Raw genomic sequence first — 23,272 nt, 5'->3', positions numbered from 1 at the left:
TAAAATATTAGAAGTTAAATGTCCTTACTCCAGTTTTAAACTTCCTGTGAATGTACTAAAGATACCATATTTGAAATGTACTGATGACAAAATTACTTTAAAACGGAATCATGATTATTTTCATGAAATCCAAGGACAATTAGCAGTGACAAATAGACAAGTTGCTCATCTGTTTATTTACACAAAAAGTGACTTCAAAGTTTGTATCATTCCAAGAGATAATAAATTCATTGGAGACATGATTGAAACACTAATTATGTTTTTCCATGAGCATATTAAGCCAGTTCTTTTTTTAAAAAAAATGTTTTATAAACATTAAGTTTATAAAATAATTGAGCTAATTGTTATTTTACAATTTGAGTTTATGTAAAATTTTTCTAGATGGTGTATAGTGTGAATTTTTTTAAATAATAAAAAGAGATTTTGTTTTAAAGATTAAAATTCTTTTATTAGCTTACAAGTATTTATTCAACTATAGTACAAATTTTAAAACCACTATATTACTTTGAATTGAAGTTCTACAATGAAGACCTTACTGTGTATGATAGTATACATTCTTAATCTTAGAATTTATAAACAGACAAAAATTTCAAAATACTATAGATGGAAAACTTAAATTAGGCTAGGGTATAGAATGGGAAAAAAAAAATTATATACGGTATTAATAGAGAGCTAGACTAACAGTGAAACAAATTAAGAATCTCTGCCAACAATGCATGGTCTAAAATTGCATAACATAAAACATATAAATATAATTTCACTGCCAAGTTTGGTTACTGTCGGATGCATGTGTTGCCTCAAAATTTTATATGTACAGTACGAGCCATTCCTATAATACGTTCAATATGTATTCTTTTACTAGATATTTTTCTGTCTCGAGATGACAAACTGCTGCTCAGCTGTGCTTTTCCTCTCATAAAAGTGGGTATATTTACCACAACATCTTTAGTAATTAGTTATTCCTGAATGTTAAAACCTCTATCAGTCATTACCCAGTCTTAAAATAATTATTGGATTTTCGTTTAAAGAATTAACAAATCGTACTTCAGAACCGACAACGTATCGCTCAGTCTGTTTACAACCTCGTCGATACTAGCGCCGCGTGCGGAGTGGATTTCACTTTTTTTCCCTCTTGGGTGACTCCTTACAAACTCATCTTGGAAAAACGTGAAATAATATTTTATGTATAAAGAAATTTCGTATAATTACGATTTACTAAATATTAATTATTTAAAGTATTATTATTTTATAACTTCTGAATAATAATAATTTCACTACTTAATCAGCTGGCAACACTCAATTAGTGAAATTTATAAACACCAAAATGGCGGTGTTAAGTGTAATGTGTAGAAATTATGGATTAAAACAACCCTTAAAGTTATTAAATTCGGTCTTATTCAGAAATATTCATACAGGTACGAAATTTCTGATTTATATTACTAAAATATTACATAAATCTAACCATAAATATAACTTAAAACATACTAGAAACTATTAAATATTAACCTTGCTATATTGTTGAAGGAGAATATTTTCTTAGTGTGGTTGATGATGATTATCATTAAAAATACTCCATAGAATATGAATGACTTGGATGAGGTGATGATGATGATCATCATCATCATCAACTCATTGTATATAATAGAAATAGTTCATCTATTATTATCATCAGATAACCTTACATAAAAAATACATACCATGTATTCTCGAATGTATGAAAACGGTTAGCTTGCAAATGTCGTATATCAAAAACGTGGCCTCACAAAGTAACATTTACAAAACTACCTAATACAAAATATATTTTGGGCTGTACTATAGATTACCACCTATGGAATTTCGGGACTTTGAGTATATATTTGAACTCAGAGGACCGAGACAAGTTCAACGGTACCCTACTTTTGGACCGGAGGCGAAAAATAAGAAAGTTATAATATTTACGATTTCTTGCCTTTCACAGTGCATTCCATGCCAATTCAGATTTTTCCACCGCCTAGCAGTGATGGTCATCTCCCGGAGGGGTAGGTTAAGTTTGTTGGACAAGCCATGAAAGCGGCGCGTAGTACTAGCCGACCGTGAGCGATAGCGAGCATGTCGGCGGCCGAGGGGCCGTAGGCCTCGAGGTTGAGGAGTGCGAGGGTGTGCGAAAAGAACTTAACTCCAACTGCAGACGATCAGTGTGCTTGTGGATCAACATCTGCCTCTGTTGAAGGTATATATGGCCAGACTGCTTTAGCACGTGAACTTGCCAGACTGCCTGTTAAACACGTGATAGGCTTAGCGGACAGAGCGATGCAACTCCCAATCATTGTGCGATTGCCGAAAAAAGTATAACTTTTTTATTTTTTGTCTCCAGTCCAAAAGTAGGGTATCGTTGAACTTGTCTCGGTCCCCTCAGTTCAGATATATACTCAAAGTCCTGAAATTCCATAGGTGGTAATCTATAGTATCCCTATATTTAGTAATTTAATACAACACTATTCTTGAAAATGATATACAAATGGGAAGAAACAAGTTTCTGAGAGAAAAATAATATGTAAAATATTATAATATTGTATTTATCTGAATAATATTGTAATATAATGAAATATAATGAAATATTATAATATTGTATTTATCTGAAGAAATAAAATCTTATTCTGAAATAGCTACAGTGATTAAAAAAAAAAAAAAGCTAGTTTACTGTGCAGATTTTAAGCTAAAGATGAGAAGAATTTTTCCACACTTTGTATTATTATATGAACTGTAAAAAAAATCCTAAAATTACATATTCAGAAAATTCTGCTCAATTAAATGAAGAATCTAACATTCAAGTACACCCAATAAAAATACAGTGATTTCAGATACAGGGTGTAATTCTAGAGTTGCTAGGTTTCAAAACCATTTGTCTGCAATACCAGAGTAACCAAATACAATTTGCTAAAACCTATTTACATAAACAAAATGCTTTTTGGGGCAAAGTGTTATTCTCAGACGAAAGTCAATTTTATTTTGTTTTGATGATTGATTAAAGTATGATGAAAACCTCATACTGAGTTAGATTTAAGCAATTTTTAAGTCAACTGTGAAGTACGAAGGTGGTGGAGTCATGCTATGGGTTTGTTTCACTGCTTTTGATATCAGAGTTCATATTTATAGATAAAAACAATTTATTTAAATATTTTAAAAGAAAATCTTAAAAAAGTATGGATAAATTAGATCTTAGGTAAGGCATCTATTTCTAACAGTCAACAATCCAAAGCATGTTGTTTATATTGTTCATCAATAGATTGTTTGTGATACGTCCATACTCTACTTCTCCAGAATCTCCAAACCTTAACCTAATAGAACAAACTTTGGGCTATATTAGAAAAACAAAATTATACATCATCACATCTCTGAAACTGAATTCAAACATAATTTTGGATGAATGGATCAATATACCACTAGAAACTACAAAAAGATTCAATGCCAAGCAGATTAAAAGAAATGGTTTTCAGCAAATAGTAAAACTCCGATTATCCGAATTAATTCAGACCTCAGGCTATCCAGATAATTGGATTTTTGTTTGAACTAGCTATTTTTTCCTATCCAAACACTTCATTATGTATACGTATGCAAAATTATATGTAAATAAATATTAAATGTGGAAATTGCTTACAAATGAACATATTATTTCTTATATTTAGAAAAAAATTACTTTTTATACATATACATTATACTTACATACCCATTGATTTTTAACAAAGTTGGAAGATTCAGGATAATTGGAGTTTCACCGTATTAAATTTTTTATTGTTAAATTAATTTGTGTGCACCAATATTATTCCACAAAACTGTAGCTGTGCAAGATACTTTGACATTTTCTTTTATTTTTGTGTAATTTTAAATAAATTTTATATTTATATGAATGAAAGGAAATCAAATAATAATATAATTTTAAAAAATTTGGTCTTGCTATCAATATTTTTAGATTTTAAAGCAGGTATATTATAAATAACTAGCTATACAATACTTAGATTTGTTTCAAGGTAGTCGAACTGCAGCTTGCAAGCAGTCTGCAGCTCTTCTAGACTCTTACTGTGGCTCTGTTGTACTCATACAATTTGTTTTTTAAGGTTAGTACATACAACTTATACATATGTAATAATTTTGTAAGTTTGCTCTCACCTGATAAGTGATATATAACTCTTATCATGATAAAATTTGGCCATCATATTGTGTAAGAAAATTTATAGTTTTACTGTTTTTACAAAATATATGATGTCATTTTATCTTTGTGACATCATATATTTTGTAAAAAATATATGATATCACATGTTATTTATCCTTGATATATATATATGTCAAAATATATGACAAAGATATTATTGAGAGGCTCCAGAAAGAAACCAAACCCATCACTAAATGGTATTTTAAAATGTTTTTGCACAGAAAATAAGAGCGAGACAAATATTTTGTAAAATAAATAATAAAGGAATGAATAAATAATATAAGTCTTAAGATCTGGTTGGGATTGGATTAAATTTCAATGTTGACCTCTCCTGTGATCTAAGTCAGGCTCAAGTTGTACCTAGAAATGGTTGAGCAACCACTTAGAAAGTGAGGATGGGATCTAAAATCAATTGGGTGTCTTAGTTAATAAAAGCCAGAGTCTCGAGGATATGGTGTTCTTTTCTCCAAAAAGATCCATTCTTTGGCAAGTTTTCTTTCTGAAAGGCATGGCTCTTTTGTCATGACTGTAATCTTCTTGCAAAGTTCTCTCTAAAAATTTGTGATCTCTCCAATTATCTGTTTTCCACAAGGTTTTCTTGTAGAGAACAGATAATTGGGGATCTCTAAATTCTTGTTTATGCATTCACCTCTTCAGAGTCATCTTTGACAAGGATCATAGGAGCCCAACATCAACCAGCCAGTCAAAGAACTCTGCCTTAAGCAAACAAGAATCACAGTATTCTGGGACTTGCCAAGTATGGACTGTGTAACAAACTCATTTCACTCTAAACTCTTCTATGACTGAGTTATTTACAACACAAACTCTTAGACACCTTTTTACTCACAGCCGTTTTTTGATATAATTCAAACGTTTACGGTTGTTTTTAATAACCTTTTTCAAGAACCGTTACAGTCGAACGCAGTTGTAATTTGAACAAATGTCGCCAATCGTAATGTAACTTCGTCATTTCACTCATGTTTGTTTCTATAAGACAGAGTTGGATGCAGGAAAACATCTTTTAAAATGAAAAGGGTTAAGCAACTACTACTATTTGTGTCTTCATGTCTAATATGTGATCTCCAATCTCTTGTAACCCAACTTATAGATATCGATGAACGACTGCAATCACCATATGTTCTCACATTAATATATCTTGTTATATATTGCAATAGCAAAAATATATTATGGCTGCTGAGTTGTTTGAATTAGAATATACCTAGACTCAATGATCTTATTGTAAAAGGTTCACTTACAATGAACAAAGTCGAGGTTGGTAATGCAAATTATATTATGATTGTTTCTTCCTTTCACAAATCACTGTTCATTTATTAGAAATGGAGCTATCTCTCTGTCATGAATAGATTGTTAATAGTGGTTTTATTTTTACTCCTAAAAAAAGAACATGTGTAATGAAATGTTAATATATTATTATGCAATGACAAAAAACAAGATATGTTTTTCACATAAGGCTAACATTTAATCTATTCACTCACAATCAAATTGCAATAAATGGAATAATAATGTAAAAAATTAATGATGAGTTGAAATGGTTACTTTTGTACAAGTAATAAAAAAACAGTCTTTCAGCATTGCTTTAGTTTAATTTGAGTAAAAATAGGCACACGGATGCTTTCGACATTGCGTAAATGTCATCCTCATACAGAAAAGAGCATAGTTAAATACATTCTGATCTGTCCGAAGACGACCATTCCAATCTAATTTACACACTTTTGAAACTAAACTGCACAAAACTAAATTGTTTAACTGTCTAGTAGACTTAGCACATTCAGACAAAGACAAAAAGATTTGGTCTTTTGCTTGACTGGATCAGTTCTATCAGAGAGGTCAGAGATTGTTTTACATAATTAAAAACGGAATTAATCAGGGACGGACTCAAAAGAGAGCTGCTGGCTTACTCCAGATTGGCTGGCCTTCAGGTCCACTAAATCTCTTAAAACAGAAGAATCAGAAGGAAAAGGAAGTTTCTCCTGCCAGAATGTAGAGACATGCTATTCACTCACTTGGTCAGTCCTCTTGATACATTCTGTATTCTCGTATCTATACCTTGTAAACATCAGTGAATAAAAGACTCAATGTAAAAGACTGGAGTCATAAAGTGACTCCAGTGGATGATAATGCACATACTTAACACGAAGAAAACTCATTAATTCACTGTTAATTGTAAATTCACAACAATGTAATTTTATTTGGTGTTCAGTGCTTTGTTTATATTTTTTTTATAGTTTGTTTTATCAAATTTAAAATAACTATATTTATATTTTTTGGATATATTTTATAGAAATTAAATTTAATAAAATGACATGAAACAAAGCACTATATTATAACAATTAAATATTGCACCTTTTATTAATTAATACTGTATTATCCTCAGTTTAATATAAATATATACTAAATTAATGTAATTCTGTTCAGACAATTTGATAGATGATATCAGCCTGCAATGCTTTCTTTTAGCAAGCCCATTATGAGTTCAGATGGGCCCACAATGCAGATGGCCAGGTGATGATGAGCAGGGCCAATACATCCAGGCAGACCCTCACCAAAAAAATTCCTGGGAGTTTTTGACCTGTCCAAATTTTATCCTGGGACTCCCAGAGTAGTAGGCTGCCACTCTGCTCAGCTATTGGTCAGCCTGCCATACTGAAGGACTGAGGTTTCAGTTTGGATTGTAACCTCAGAAATTTTCACAGATAGTTCGACCAGGTGTATCAAGCCTCATTATTCATCACCTGCTTGTGTCATTGTGAACTTGGCTGAATCAGCAATGAATATAAAGACCTTCTTGTGCTTAGATGATGGAGAGAGTTAAAATAGTAATAAGAATACAATTTAACTAAATAATAATATTTATAATGTTAGAAAATAATTCAAAATATAATTATTTATGGATAATTATTCTTTTCTCCTTTTTTTTCAGATAAGATTTGCAGAATGTCTGATAAAAAAATTTTTCATATATCTCCTTCCAAATTTCAATATGAGAAATTCAAAGATTCTGTGCACTTTTATTTTCTTCTTGGTGCTATACCTTTGGGAATCCTAATCTTTTGCGTCAACGTATTTATTGGACCTGCAGAATTAGCCGAAATTCCAGAAGGATACGAACCTAAACATTGGGAGTATTTTAGAGTCAGTATAATTCATTTTTATAATGCAAAATGATTCAAAAAGTTTTTTTCTCGAATTACCCTGCATTGAAAATTTTTCATTCAATTTTGAAAGAATATAGAATTTTCATTAGAAGACTTACAGAATCAGTTGCACTAATTTATAGCAAAACACATCAACTGATTCTGTAAGTTTTCTGATCAAAATTCTAAATACAGTATATAATAAATATAATTAATTATTTCAAATAAACAGCCAGATTCTTTTTTGGATTATAAGCCTAAATAGCTAAGTAATTTGGCAGGAGATGTGCTGCCGGGCAACTATCTCTTGTTAAATTTAACAAAGAACCTAGCTGTTTATTGACAATTAAAATTTTTTCAAATTTGAAAAGTCCTTTTTGAATCACCCTGTATACAAGCGTAATCCCAAAAGTAACCTCTCCTATTTTTTTTTTTATAAATACAAAGAAATGTTTATTTTCAATAATGTTTTGCATCATTTTATAGCTTGAACATTTATCTTTTTTTCTACATAATCGTCATTCCGGTCGATGCATTTTTGTAGGTACAGTGGCAGTCTTTGTATGCCCATGTCATACCATCTCACTGCCATATCATGTTAAACCGATTGAAATTCATCACTAATTGACAGAAAAGTATGATGAGTTGTGCATGTGGATGTCCACAAGTGGTGTGGGGAATTTGCAGCTGGTCAAACTGAAATTCACAACGAAGAAAGAAGCAGGAGACCATCAATTTCCGACAAGACAGTCACAAAGGTTAAGCATGAAGATCAGTGGATCACTCTGGATAATCTCTGCATTTTCATTCCTGGGATTTCCCGAACCATTGTTCATAGGATTTTAACGGAAAAGTTGCAATATCAGAAGGAATGCGCAAGATGGGTTTTACAACTTGGCAGCAAGCTGGTATGATGGACATACAAAAACTGCCACAGTGCCTAGAAAAATGCATCAACCAGAATGACAATTATGTAGAAAAATATATAAATGTTCAAGCTATAAATTGATGTAAACATTATTGAAAATAAACATTTCTTTGTACAGTGGAACCTTTGCTTAATGAGCACCTCGCACAACAAGTATTTCGCATAACGAGCAAAACAAATTGTAAAAATTTGCCTCACTTAACGAGTGATATTTTGCATAACGAGTGATGAGGAGAGGGGAAGTCCCAAATTGTGTGCATGCAGCATGCTCCATCAGTCTGTGTTAAGCACTCCTTCCACTAACATCTTAGTGTTGCTTGTGATCATATATTTTTCCAAACTTGTGTTTACACATATTACTTATAAACATCAACAACCGTAACCCATTATATAATAAACATGCCAAACGATATGCTTGGGTCATTAAATTTAATGACCGATTCCAAATTAAATTATAGAAATGTCTGCATTAAAAATGAACTATTTATAATCATTAAATTTAATACGAGATGGAAACATAACTGCCTACCTCTAGTCAAATTAATTAATTTCTAATATTTAATTATAGCATTATAGCAAGAATTTGGCATATTGTTTGAAGTGTTTATCAAACATATTAGCTGTGATTTTTTTTTTGTTTCTGCAAATCGAATTCTCATTCCGGGATGGTTCATTCCGCGCTAGAAGAAAAGATGATGACGATTCATGCTCCTTAACAGTGTATATTGTACAATTTTTTTTGAATAAACATTATACATAAAATATTTGAGCATTTTTCGGCATGGAATGCATTATCATATTCTACTTTAATTTCTATGAGAAAAATTATTTTGCTTAACGAGTGTTTTGCATTACGAGTAAGACTCTGGAACGAGTTATGCTCGTTAAGCGAGGTTCCACTGTATTTCTAAGAAAAACAGGAGAAGTTACTTTTGGATTACCTTTGTATTAGAGCAATGTGGTTAAGTGAAATATATAAATAAGTTTATTAATACCTTAAAACTAAATGCTAAAAGTTTTATGAAATATACTACCATAAAACCTGTTTGAAACATAAACGAATCAAATGGAAAAATTTTCCCAAATAGAGTGATCGTCTATGTTATAAAATGAGTTTTTTAAATGGAAACCTGTCAAAAAATATTTGGTACTGTGTTGTTCCAATTTATGCATGTTTTAATGTAGAATAGTAAAAATTTTATTGTGGTAAGAATAATTTTTTGCTATTAGCATAGTTTTTTCTGATTCTTCGTAATAATAATGACTAAATTATTTAAACTAATTCAGTGCTTGTTGTTCAGTTTTATTTTCCTGGCTGTTATGTATACATAACAAGGGAAAGTATTGGAATCACATCAAACTGGACCCTCTAAGTTTTTTGAAAATTCCACATTTTGAAACCTTGCGAATCTAAAAAAGTCAAAAAAAAAACAACAAAAAAATTCTGTGGATGTGTATGTGTTTGCATATATTTCACAGTATTAACATTTACTGTAAATGTACATATTTTAATATGATTTTATATACTTTTATTCTTATTTATTGTACAGTAACATGATTTTATGTATTTTTAATGCTTTTCTAGTGATATTATGACTTCAATATTTGTGGGGAACAGACGTAAAGTTGAATAAAATGACGTAAACTTGATTTTTATTTTTCCATATATTTTTTTTGACAAGTGATGTATATTTTTTTTTTTTTCTTTCGAAGACACAATGTAGTGATGTAAACTTAAACACTGGGCGAATTTTTCATCCTTTTTATTCGGTTAAAAATTTGCCCAGTGTTTAAGTTTACGTCACTACATTGTGTCTTCGAAAGAAAAGAAACGAAAAGAAAATACAAAACACGGTTTCCTCAAGATAAAAGTGATGTATAATTGAGAACAACTTAACTCGAAACGATGTAACCCAAGGTATACCTGTATATACAATGCGAAAAGTTTAAAAATATGTATATCAATATCATATTTTTGTAAAGTGTCTTTAGTTTTGTTTTTAAGTTTCATTTACGTCATTATTTTGTCCTCTTAATAAATAAAATTATTTTAAAAAAATAAAAAATGGCATTGTTCTTGCTAACTGCAATTGCCAATTTTAACAAAAATTATAGAGTAGTAGTGAAATACTTTAGCAAAATTACAATTCAAGATTAAGATCTCATTTTTTCTTTTCTTTTCTAATTAATTTATTAGAATGTTAGAATAATGAATTAAAGCAACAATAATGAATTAATTTAATTATTAGTATCTTAGAGATTTGATCATCCGAGACCATTAACAAAGGTAAATTGTGGAAGAGTTCTTTGGTAACAAGGACATGTAGTATAGTATAGCTCATTTTATGAATTAGCCGGGTGAATATGGTACTTGAAAGGGGCTCTACAAGTTTTAAAAAGAATTCACTCTGGTGACTTCTCAAGACAATACAGATTTTAATGAAATGATTGACCAAATACAAGAATATTACTATAACATCAATCATTTATATGAAATATTTTGTGTTATCCAAGTTTTTGATTATGCAAAGTAACCTTGATCCACATTACATTGAATAAGTGGGACTCTACTGTATTACCAATGGCTGATGTTTATGTTTTATTATGAACACATTAATTATCTAGCATTTAAATTATAACTTTGTTTAATTTGATTTGTTAGTATATTAATAGGAAAAAGAGTTTCTAAAAATATTGTTTTACATTCTTGATACATTTGTAATAATAAAATAACATTTGTATTAAAATCTTACATATAACTTGATACATTTGTATTAAAATCTTACCAATAATAGTTTTTTTTTTATTATTGAAATGTTATAACAGGCTTTAATTAATTTTCCTGTATTTCTTAGCATCCAATTCAACGATTTTTTGCAAGGTACATCTATCCAAGCCCACAACAAATATATGAAAAAAATATGCATGCCTTATGGGAAGAAAGTGAAAAGGTGAAATGGAGGTAATTGAATATTTTTTGTATTGACAAATATAAACTTTACAAAATGAATAATAATATATTTTGTTGCAAAATATGGCTTTTTTTTTATACAAAAAATATATATAATAAATGGAAAAAATCAAATATATATATTATTGTAACATCATCATAACACAACATTATTTTTAATAATGTTTTTAATTTAATTTAGTATGCTACTCACGCTAAGTAATAGTAGTAGGAAGTAGAGTTCACTGTGTATGGTGTTGTTAGTAGTTTTTCTTTTTTCTAGCATTTTCAATGAATATATTTTTGTCATCTTCAGGCTAAATAAAACTTTTAAATTGAACATAAACATTCAAAATGGGAACACATGTATACATATCCAAAGTAACACATAAAATTATACTTAATAAATAATATATAACACATAAAACACATAAAACATACTTTTCCAAAGTAACACATAAAATTATATGTGTTCCTTTGGAAAAGGAACACATATAATTTTAAATAAAATAGATTTCTGGAATTAATTTATTATGAACCGGTCACAAATTCCAAATACATACGATGTTATGCATACGATATAATATGGCACATGTATGGGTACCAGTCCATGTCAACGGTGTGACAGACGATGTAAGTCGCTGTTTAACCATTTATATAGGGCAACCCATATCATATGTTGGGCAGTTCCAGAGTGGGTGCATTGCACATTTCTGAGGTTGTTATGAATAGAGACTGCCATATAAAGAGGAGTTTTCGGTCACTGCAGGCTCTGAGTATTGTAGTTTGGGCCCATAACGTAATTCAGATCATGCACCTTTCTTGCAAGCTCTGTGGTGCTCTTTCTTTTCACCACATCATCCTGGTTTTCAGCAAGGTGGGGCCACAGCAAGAATTATTGTGGCCCCAATGTATCTCATGTTGATCCCCATTACAGGATTTTCTAATGGGATTGCATAGTTCCTGATTTCTCAAAGGTAGCAAATTTGTCCCGATCATTGCAGATGAGTCTGTGCAAGTTTGGCAGTGGAGAAAGGGGCAGGAGGAGGTTGTGTTGCCTAAATATGTGGCAAATGCGTATAGAAAGAAGTTCGAGGTATTGTAATGATGGTTTAACTATTGTGATCTCCCTCTTGTTGGTTAGCGTGGTGTTTGTAAATAGTGTTTTCTTGACCATGTTGAACACGTGTGTACTTAGCAAATGAAAAACCTGCTGCACATACTGCTAAGTTAGTATTGTTTAATTCAATGTTTACAAGTTCTTGTGTTGATGGCAGCAAGAAGACTCTTCTAAGGAGGGCAGCGATGGTGGCATTAACGTAACATAACATAAAGACTGGAACACATTTGCTGGGATGATTTACAGTACCATATTAAACTTATGGTAAACTGAGAATAGTAGTGTTTCTGGGGATCTGTGCATGCGCAAATCTAAGAATGTTATAGCCGCATTACTCTCTTTTTCCTAAGTAAAATTGATGGAGGGATATATACTAGAGACTTACTGTATGAAACCTTTCTTATCTTCATGCAGCAAGTCTCTAGTATATAGTGTTTTATGATAAATTGATGTTATACTTGTTCACATAAATGAGTTTAAAATCAAAGCATGAACAGATAAAGAGAAAATACTGACTGAAATTGAATTGAATGCAGAAGAAATTCCATATTACATGTGTAAAAATTGCTGTAATTTATTTTAAAATTTAAAAAAGCATTATAAAAGCAGTGATTTTGGATATGAAATTTTCTGATTCTTCAATCAACATATCTTCAGATATAAAAGTAATCTTACAAAACATTTTTAAAGATCTCAAAAGTCCAAACACTTCTCAAATTTTAAGCTATTAAATTCTGAAAATATATTTTTTTGAAAGTTTATCATTCATTAATAACACTTCAGAATACAGATTTAATAATTTAAAATTCATTGTTTGAGTTGCAACATTATTTTTGTAATAACCAATATCTGTTAAAATCTTAATAAAAGTTTGAAATTATCATGTAAATTATAAGAATATCTCAAAAATATACATTTTTGTTTATTAATTTTAATATACTTGTAGGAAATTGGAGTCAAAAGTCAAAAGTTTGATGGCGGAACGCGATGATTATAGATCCTGGTATTTTATACCAGTGGAAGGAAAATATCACAGATACACCTTGAAGGAGGAACATAAAGTCGACCAGTTTAAAGGTTTTCAATTGTAATTTCATAGAATAATGTAATTCAATTAGTTTGAATTGAAAATTCAATGTAAAAAATATATGAACAGTGAATAGATCACAAATTGTATAGGTAGGTTATAGAAAATAAAAATTTTCAGTTTGCTTCAGTAAGTTTTCTAATATTTTTTTCAATATTTGCATAAAATAAAATTATTTAATTAGAATATTTTCTACATATAAAAGACTTGGTTTACAACCTCCATGCTTTACATTTGGTAGAAATTTTATATGGCAGGATCCACTTATTGCGAGCTCGGATGGTCGTACAAGTTAAAATACATTTATAAAACTTAGTTTATCATAAATGGAGTTCAGTTGCAGTTTTCATCTTCAGTAGGCGAAACAGTATCTTTTTGCAATATTTGTCTCAATAGCTTTACTGCTTATATTCACTAAATTAGAGGAAACAATAAATGTCCTTAGATTTCGTCCTTTTTAAACACCTCTGGAGGAGTTGACATTTCATTACAGGCTATTTGCCCATCTGGACATACAAAAACCAATCAATGTACTGTACCTGGTTATTAAAAATTAAGTTCCTCCACTTAGAGGGATCTATACTTTGTTCTAAGGCTCAAAATGGAATGAAATTTAAACAGCAGGTATGTCAATGTGCTGACATTTACTGAAAAGAAATTTGTTAAAAGTTGCCGACAGATGGCTCTGTAACAATATAAATCATGATACACCTGGACTTCCAGTTATGGTGTTTTTTGAACAACCAGGTGTATTGTGAAAGACGTCACAGTTGAAGGATGGCATTAGATGTCATGTTCTAGCAATTTCGGTAGACTTTTGTTCTGCAATAAAAAAGATTTTAATTTGGTAATGAAATACTTGACAACAATGGAGTCCGTTTTGAACAATTGTAACGCCATTCAAATAACTTACATTGATACATCGCCACTTATCGGCAATTGTTTATACTTTTTTTTTTTTCAATAAACGGCGAGCACATCGATAGAAGTAGCTGCTGTTTAAATTTTATTCCATTTGTAGCCTTAGAACGCACTGTAGAATCCTCTAAGTAGAGGAACTTAATTTTCAACAGCCCAGTACCTTGACGATGGGTATGATTCAGGTTCCATTAATGTCCACAGAGGAAAAAAGAGAAATATAAAAAACAAAAAAAAAATCCAGCAGAGAGTTGCATAATTTTCCTGGCTGTTTAGAGATTTTATTTAAAAAATAACTTATATTATTAATTATAATAATAAATAAATAGTATGTAGTAGTAATAGTGTGGCGTCATCTGTTACGAGATTTTATCATTAAAAGTTTTTATTATAAAACGGCAAAACCCCTAATTTTTTGGGTACAGATGAGTTTTACAAAACATCGTAAATGCTAATATCAAGTAAAACTTAAGTTTGACCCCTCTCGAGATACGATACATTGCCACTCGCTATCTCCCCACCCCTCGTCATTTAAATCAGTTGAAAAACAATGTAATTTGTTGTTTCTATTTTAATTAAACTGATTAAATTTTTAAAAATTAATTAGAGAAATCACTATCACATTAATAGCTACGAATCGTCACAATTCAGAGTTACTGAGATGATTCTTAAATTACAGGCATATAATAAATACTTACACATAAGGAGCTCACCAGTGGCCAAGCGGTCTCCCTACCCTGAACACTGGGAGTTCGGTCGTGGGTTCCCGTCTCGCTCAGACGGGCTGGCCACGTGGACTTTTACGGGTTTTCTCCACGCCTAAAAAGGGGCCAGTTTCCCTTAAAAGACCTCCCGGAAGGCATCGCCCATGTGTTGCATTGCCATAACTTAACAAACAACAACAACTATACATAAGATTTAAAAAATAATTTTTAAATTTCTACAAGAAATATCGATATAAAAATAAAATATCCTTTGATTTGTTGTAAACTTTCTATTTCAAGATGGCAGCAGCCATTAAAATTACAGTAGACCCCTCTATAGAGCTAGTGGAAGGAACAGCGAAACTAGATTGTGGCGCCTCTAGCGGCGACGCCGGGTAACAGAATCGGGGCTACAAAGGCAGCACCAGTATTGTTTCACCTAGTACTTTTGTACTAATCTAATATCTTTTTACTTGTTCTAGTACCAAGATACCCAACACCATTTTCCTAGTACTATTTATGAAATCCTAATATCTTTCCTTTCAATTTAGTACCTTTTAAAACATTCATTTTAATTCTATATTTCTATATTTTTCTACTTCACTTTGGTAGTAAATAGATGTTTTTATTGCTTCCTTATTCAAGTGCAGCAGTTGAACGTATTTTTTTGCAATTAAATTTAATAAAAATTAAACTACAAAATCGAGTTCTTAAAAGCAACAATGATAAAATGTTACACTTGGAAACCATCATCTGCTTCAACCATACAAGAACATTCTAGTGAGGAAGATTTTGATGATGACGATCTTACCAGTGATTTTTCAATGTGATAATTTTAAAGTTCATACTTCATGTTCATTACTTTCGTTTCATCATTTTGTTCATTTGATTGTTGTTGAGGAATAATAGCATTCTTGCAACATATGAATTTATCCTGTATGAATTTTGTATGTTACATGTAAAACTATTTATATTTTAATAAATAGAAATTTGATAAATTCTAAATTTATATTTTATTTATAAGTATATATTTAATAATATATAATATATACATACATTCTGCAGTTTAAGGTCAAAGTAATGCCTGCATTAGTCAATACAGTCACTTCTCGACTTACGACGGGGTTCGGTTCCGCAACTTCAGACGTAAGTCGAAATGGTCGTAAGTCAAGAAGTGACTGTACTTCAATGAAACAGTTAGCCATCTTACACAAGCACACGCAAAGGGTAACTAACTACACAACAAAACTAAAGATGACGCAATCAATCGCCAAAAGCGTGCAAGATATATATGTATATGATATATATTCCACGAAACCTATAAAAAATTGACACATTTTAAAAATTTTTTAATGAAATTTTTCGTCATAAGTGCGAATGGTCGTAACTCGAGAAGTGACTGTAGATCATTGGGACTGAGCAGTATTAATATTCTTATATTTATTATACTCTTAATTTTGTACAATTTAAAGGGTGGTGTGGAAGAAGTAAACTATATATCTATTTCGTGGTAAATAATGAAATTTGTAACTAACCATATATATAAAGGAACTTCAATAAGGACCATAGCAATAGCTAATAGTATTGTATTAATAGGGAAATTCTTATCCTCATTTCCTCAAAATACTAATTTTGCTTCTTACTCCTTTCTTCCACAGATCTCTTAAATTCAAATATCACATCATATGCCAATTAATATCTGTCAGATTAACAAAATAACATAAAAAAAGAAAATTACTAAACTTTACATTAGAGAACTAAATTTAAAATAGAGCCAACTAAGGTTAACAGGAGATTGGAGATTGGTTAGAATGCAACACATCTTTATGTACATTATGTAATTAACCTCAGGAATTAAATTGCAGTCAGCCATTTCTCTTTCGTCCCAGGGTAGGCCTATTATTCATGCCGGAACGAATAAAACTTTGTACTTGGCGGCTCAGTAATATAGGTAACACTACAACCGACCACAAACAGTTATTTTTTGAAGTTTTGTTGGCAGAAAGCTGTTTTTCATTATCACAGGCAGAAAACAAGCACTGCGTCTCAGTACGTATCTAACCCAAAGACGCTCGTGTTTTCCCGAAAAAGTTTCCTTTGCCTGCGTACAGGTGGCGCTCAACACAGTTCCACTAGCTCTATAACTCGGTAGACACGTTCCGTGTTATATAAATCCGTGTTGTACAGTACAGTACATGTCACTTAAATACATGAGCCAATCACAGCCCGGCACGTGTGCAGTTTTAGGGGTAACGGCTGTTTGAAAGGTTTTCTTCCATAAAATTAATAGATTCTAGACTAATTAGACTCAACATTTCCAATTCACGTATAATTTTTTGAGAATAATTTATATAAACTATGCTATAAACAAAAAATTGTAAAATTACTTACTGAATGTGCAAGGTTCGTCAACGCCATTGCTTAAAAGCCTCAAACTGTCACTTTTTTCCTGACTGGCTGGTGGCTCGTAGGAGCGCGCCAGTCCAACTTGAGGTTTCAGGCCTCAACGTTGTGGTTTCGATTCCCTGCGTGGAATCCCTTTTTTATTTAATTTTTTTCGTTTCTATTTTACTATTATGTTTATATTAATTTTATTTAAAAATTATTTTCAAATATTCATGTACAGTACAGTACATGTGAGATTCGTGCATAATCGCTACATGCTGTATAACACGACGAAACATAAACAATACTATTAGTCCGGGACGCCGCCAGAGGGCGTTCGAGTGGCAGCGGTGTAACTAAAGCTTTGTTACAGGTTGGATCGTTCCCAAACACATTACTTTTTAAACTTGGTTTCATTAATAAAAACTCAGAAAAAACATTCAAATAAAGGAAACTATTAAAAGTTGATCCATAAGAATAGTTAATGCAGATTTGACAGTAAGACTCAACATGAGAATATACACAGACGACAACTACAGGAGGTTTTGAATAAAGCCAATCGCCTTGATAATAAATAGGAAAAATAATAAAGCAAAATATATTTTTATATTTTAAACGGTTTTGCAATATTACATATCAGTTTAAAATATTGAAATTTATCTTTAAATGGATATTTTTATTCTAATTCTGTGCTTTTACTCAATTTGAAGAACCTTATGATTACTCTATGATAAATTTCTAGATCGGTAATTCTATTTTTATCAAAATATTTGTATAGTATATTGTGTAATCTCCCAAAATAGTGCTCACATTTATATCCGAAGCAATTATTCTCAAGAATTGAAGCAAAAAATCGCAAAAGTTTCTTTCTCATTCGAAAATCGCCCACTCACAACAAAGAAAGTGACACAATGGAAAAATGTATTGTTTCCGATATTGTTGCGTTTCGCGTGACGATCAAGCCGATTTAGTTAAAATACCTGATTATTTTTAATTCAATGCATATTTATTGATTTATTTTCGTTTTAATGATTTTTATTTTTTAAAAGCTTATTCTGCCATGTCGAAACAACTGGAGGAGGGCTTTTTACATGCTATATAAAGTAAACTCTTTAAAGTATTGCACTTGCAGTAGATAATAACTTACCTTATTTAAAAACTTTCTCATGCACATGTAAAATTAAATGTGAAATATTATTTTAAATGGCTGAAAGTTTTAATTTTAAATACTATACTTTATATTAAATTTTATTCTGTGCTTTTAATTCACAAACAATATTATAACATTTATTCTCTTTATTAAATCTGTTATACTAATGTTTCTGTAATTGCGTTTAATATTTTACATAATGTTGTTATACAACCTTTCAAAAATGTACAACTTTACAACAAACACACTATGAAAGGTTCGACTTGTGTACTGGTGTACTCGAAGAATTCATACTCAACAACCTTTTTAAAAAACCAGTAATAGTAATTGAAAACAAACGTTTTTGACCGTTAACTCGGTCTTCCTCAGTGGTAAACACACTATGGTCTAGTACTGATTTGAGAACCATGTTTTAATGTTATTTGAACAGGGTTAATTAAAACCACTTAATGATGCATACTTCAAACATTTTGTAATAAGTGTTAAATATTAAACCTGTCTATATACTGAATTCTTCTTTTCATCTAACATAAAATATTTAAAATAAATATCTGTTAGTAACCTGACACTGTATTTTCCGATTTCACTAAAACAGTTATTTTAAAAAATGCCGACTGCCGCGATGCATCATCGTATGGTGTGTTCACTTTGTGTTTATAGACCTTGCAACAAAACGAGTACAAACAATAAACGAAACGTTGTGTCGTTATTTAATTTCAAGCGAACTTTCTATTTCAAGATGGCGGCGGCCATAAAAAATGATAATTTTTATGGCCGCCGCCATCTTGAAATAGAAATTTTTATTTGTTGAAAGTTACGATTAAGAATATTTCGTTTCTTTCGTTACGCTACAGAACTTCTACAAGAAATAAAAAAAAATAACGAAAAAAATAACTTTTATTTGCTAGCGAATTTTCAATTTCAAAATGGCGGCGGCCAGTGAAATTATAACAAATTTTAATTTGTCGAACGTTAGGATTAAAAATATTTCGTTTTTTACGTTACGCAATGTTTCGCTAATTAAGTATATTCTTACAAAAACAATAAATACACACACTCCACTATAGTATCTCAACCTGGTAGTAATAGGCCGGATGGCCGAGCGGTCAAGGTAGCAGCCTACCGCTCTGGGGGACCCGGGATCGAATCCGAACGGGTCGAATAATCCCCAGGAATTTTTCGGGGGGTGGTCCGTTCGGATATGTCGGGCTCCGTCCCTCACCATCCGGTCGCCCCATTGTGGGCCTGGCCGAACCCATAATGGGCCTTCTAAAAGAGGTCCTCTTAGTGCCCACAGGGCGGAAAGAGTTAAAAAAAAAAACCTGGTAGTAATGGTGTAGTTTGCGTGCTCTGATAACGCCATGTTAGAAATAGCTAAGATACTGGTAGGACGTCCGAAGCAGGTCAGGTCTCCACACAGTGGGAATCAGACTAAGTCAGATGCTTAGGGAAAAAAAACTCTGATTCCACGCCATGATGGTTCGCAGCAGCACTTACCATTACCAGAGGTCTAAGATGAATAACATTGGCAAGACTGTTTTTAAAACATCAGGCATGGACAAAATGTCCTCAATGCCCGATGCACTGTAAGACGGATAGAAACGGGAATCCACAATATTTTCGAGAAAATCAGCGTAGAAGTTGACCAATCACAATTCCTGCACGGGATTGTGACACTACTGTTAGCTAGAGGGACGTCCCCAAGAGAGGAGGATTTCAGAACAGAACCTCCTCGGTTGTTAACTAGCAAAGTTTCAGGAAAATTGGGACTTGAAATGCAAAATGTATGACAAATTGTAGGTGACTCGAAGATTTAAAGAGAGAAATGAGTAGAGAAGAAATTGCCATACATGGAATTGGCGAGATGAAATAAACAGATGAATGAAATTTTTGAAACAGAGATTATAAAGTAATATACACTAGTTCAAAGAATGGTTTGGCCGAAGTTGGATTAATTTTACACAAAACGTAAGAGAAAGAATACCTGGATGCTGAAAATATGACGAACGCATATTAATGATAAAAGGATTTTGCTTTGATTCAAATTTACATGTCTGCATCAACATATGCAGATGGCCAAGCAAAGGAATTGTATGAGTGATTAGAAGAAAATATAATGAGAGTACGTAATCACGAAAATCTGATTATTATGGGCTATTCCTATGCTGTCATGGGAGAGAGACAAAGATAGAAAATGGTAACATTGTAGATAAATTTAGATTCGGAACGAGAAATGATAGAGAAACTAAATTACCCCATGTATTGTACCCCATGAATGTACTGTACATGGTACCCCATGAGTTTTACCCCATGTATGTACATGGACACAGATCACAATTTAGTACTCACTATTTTAGTAGAATCCTCCCTCGAATCCGGCGTTGAAACGTGTAAAATTCAAACACAATAGAAATAAAAAAAATCAGCTTTCAGGAAATCACTAATGCTAAATTCAAATACGAAGAGTTATATGCACTTGCACGAGTAATTTGCCGACCCGTTCGACATGTATTTGAATTTTTTGCAAAACGTGCTTGTTGAATCCAGCTCATTTCGGCAATTGAGTAGCGTAAAAGTTTGGAGGAAATTCTAAGTTAAAGAAGATTGTTCGGTTATCGTGGTTGCTTGTATCGTAACGGAATGTCGATCTGGTCTACAGTATATTCTTCAAGAATCGCCTGGTATCCGCGGCTCGTTAGTTCAGTCGGTTAGAGCGTCGTGCTAATAATGCGAAGGTCGTGGGTTCGACCCCACACGAGCCAGTCGTTTTATTTTGCAGATTCCGAACGTCGTAGACAGAGTTCACTACAGACTTTGTTTTTATTTTGGTTTGCTTTTCGACGTAACGATAAATCCCCTCATCAGTTGAAGGGGAGGCTATTCATTTAAACACGCACCAACGCAGTGCAGTCTTCAGAACAGGTGTTTCGGTCAATGCGTACGACTTTCGCAGTAAACCAGAGTTTTGTTTCGTCGTAGCCGTTCACACGTCAACGAGTCCTTTATTCATAACGGAAGCGGACAACGACGCAGCTCGGAGAGTTTCGTTGCAAACTCGAAACGGAGGTTACGAATATTTTTCGACGGACAGCAGCAGATCGACTAGCGCAAAGCGAAGAGATAAATGAAAGAGAGCAGGAGTTAGATTGGAACGAGCCGAGACCGATTCCTACTTGATGGATAACGTATAATTACAGCGAAGTTGGTGGAGGTGGTAAGTACGACTTCCCACGTGGTCTAGCGGCTAGGATACCTGGCTCTCACCCAGGAGGTCCGGGTTCGATTCCCGGCGTGGGAACTTTTTTCGCTCCTGCGTTTTTAAGTCGTCGGGCGTTGTTCTTTCTTTTTCGAAGCAATCCTACAAACTTACGTTCGAGACCTGAAGTCTCGTGGAAATTTTCGCAGACGGTTTTGCATGTTTGAGTGGGAGTAAAAAATAACAATAGGCACCGCCAAGATGCGGAAAAACGAACAAAAGCAAGTTCCCATACCGGGAATCGAACCCGGGCCACCTGGGTGAGAGCCGGGTATCCTCACCACTAGACTACATAGGAGCACACGTTTATCAGAACTACAATCTCTTTCCGCTTCGCGTAGAATTCAGCGGATGGGGGAACTACGTGTATTCGAAAAAGCTCGAGGATTTGCCATTGCGCACTCTTTTACTATTTGTTTTAACCAGATTTGTAAAATATTAATGCGTTAAAATAAGTTTTAAGTTAATCTCAGAAATTACCAACTAAATTTATGTCAGCCGAATAACAGAAAAATCATTCTCGCCTGCGGGCACTAAGAAAATCATTTTTAGCAAGCTCATTATGAGTCTTGTCAGGCCACGCTGTCCGGGACTGATCACTGTGATCGTCACGCGAGTATACAATAGTTTACGAGAGGCAGTACACAAAAATAATGGTATCATAAATGTCTCTAAGATGGCCGATGGTATCATAAATGTCTCTAAGATGTCTTGATATGTCTGTGCATTGACACGTTCCCGAAAAATGCACAGTTGTCCTACGCCGTTAGTACTCATGATTTCCCAGATCATGACAGACAATGCAAACTTCACGGATCTCTTCATACAGTCCTTTTCGAAGACCTCTTTGGTTGTTTTCCATACACGTTGGTCTTGGTCACCACAGGAGAGACAAAACAAGTATTCGTCACTGAAGAGAACGTTATTCCAGTCGTCTTGTTCCCACACGAGCCTCTCTGCACCATTTGACATGCGCTTGTCGTTTTTCCGTTAGAGATGGCTTCGTCTTGGGAACACGACAGTTGGAACGCAAGTCGTGCAACCTTCGTCGTGTGGTGCGGCTACTAACGTTCACTCCAATTGCTCTCCATTGTGCATGCAAGTCTTTAACGCTTTTAAAGCGGTTTCGCACGGCAATTCTTCTCAAGTTTCTCTCATCCCTCGTAGTCGTTGCTCGTTTACGTCCACATTTCTGGCTTTCGTTAGTTAAAACTTGAACACGGTTTTGTTATTTCAATATACTCTAGGAGGGCGTTATATCGAAATTTGGCTGTACGTAGAATATTATTTTAAGTATTCACTCTAAGGCCTATCACTCTGGAGGATCCGGGATCGAATCCGTCAGGTAACACCGCAGGAATTTTTTACGAGTGGCCTGTCCGGGATATGTCAACCTCATCTCTCACCATTCTTTCGCCCCGTTGTGGGCC

The 23,272-nt window shown here is 32.7% G+C and overlaps 1 protein-coding gene and 3 non-coding genes across 4 annotated transcripts; 3 read left to right on the top strand and 1 right to left on the bottom strand.

The window, feature by feature from the left end:
• The first annotated feature begins 1,304 nt into the window (after nt 1-1,304).
• ND-SGDH (NADH dehydrogenase (ubiquinone) SGDH subunit) lies at nt 1,305-13,562 on the top strand. The gene is made up of 4 exons (XM_067272534.1): nt 1,305-1,415; nt 7,131-7,342; nt 11,128-11,234; nt 13,289-13,562. The coding sequence occupies exons 1-4, from the start codon at nt 1,325-1,327 to the stop codon at nt 13,431-13,433; spliced, it is 555 nt and encodes a 184-aa protein (XP_067128635.1). The 5' UTR covers nt 1,305-1,324; the 3' UTR covers nt 13,434-13,562.
• Nucleotides 13,563-21,275: 7,713 nt separating this feature from the next.
• TRNAI-AAU (transfer RNA isoleucine (anticodon AAU)) lies at nt 21,276-21,348 on the top strand. Its single transcript has one exon. It is a non-coding gene; the product is annotated as a tRNA-Ile (tRNA).
• A 464-nt stretch (nt 21,349-21,812) lies between these two features.
• On the top strand, nt 21,813-21,884 carry TRNAE-CUC (transfer RNA glutamic acid (anticodon CUC)). The gene has a single exon. It is a non-coding gene; the product is annotated as a tRNA-Glu (tRNA).
• Nucleotides 21,885-22,068: 184 nt separating this feature from the next.
• On the bottom strand, nt 22,069-22,140 carry TRNAE-CUC (transfer RNA glutamic acid (anticodon CUC)). Its single transcript has one exon. It is a non-coding gene; the product is annotated as a tRNA-Glu (tRNA).
• Between the last annotated feature and the right edge of the window lie 1,132 nt (nt 22,141-23,272).

The sequence above is a fragment of the Centruroides vittatus genome, unplaced genomic scaffold (genome assembly GCF_030686945.1).
Source record: "Centruroides vittatus isolate TY-2023 unplaced genomic scaffold, ASM3068694v2 contig_1112, whole genome shotgun sequence".
Taxonomy (NCBI): domain Eukaryota; kingdom Metazoa; phylum Arthropoda; class Arachnida; order Scorpiones; family Buthidae; genus Centruroides; species Centruroides vittatus.
The sequence above is the reverse complement of the archived record's forward strand: the minus strand, read 5'-3'. Positions and strand labels throughout refer to the sequence as shown.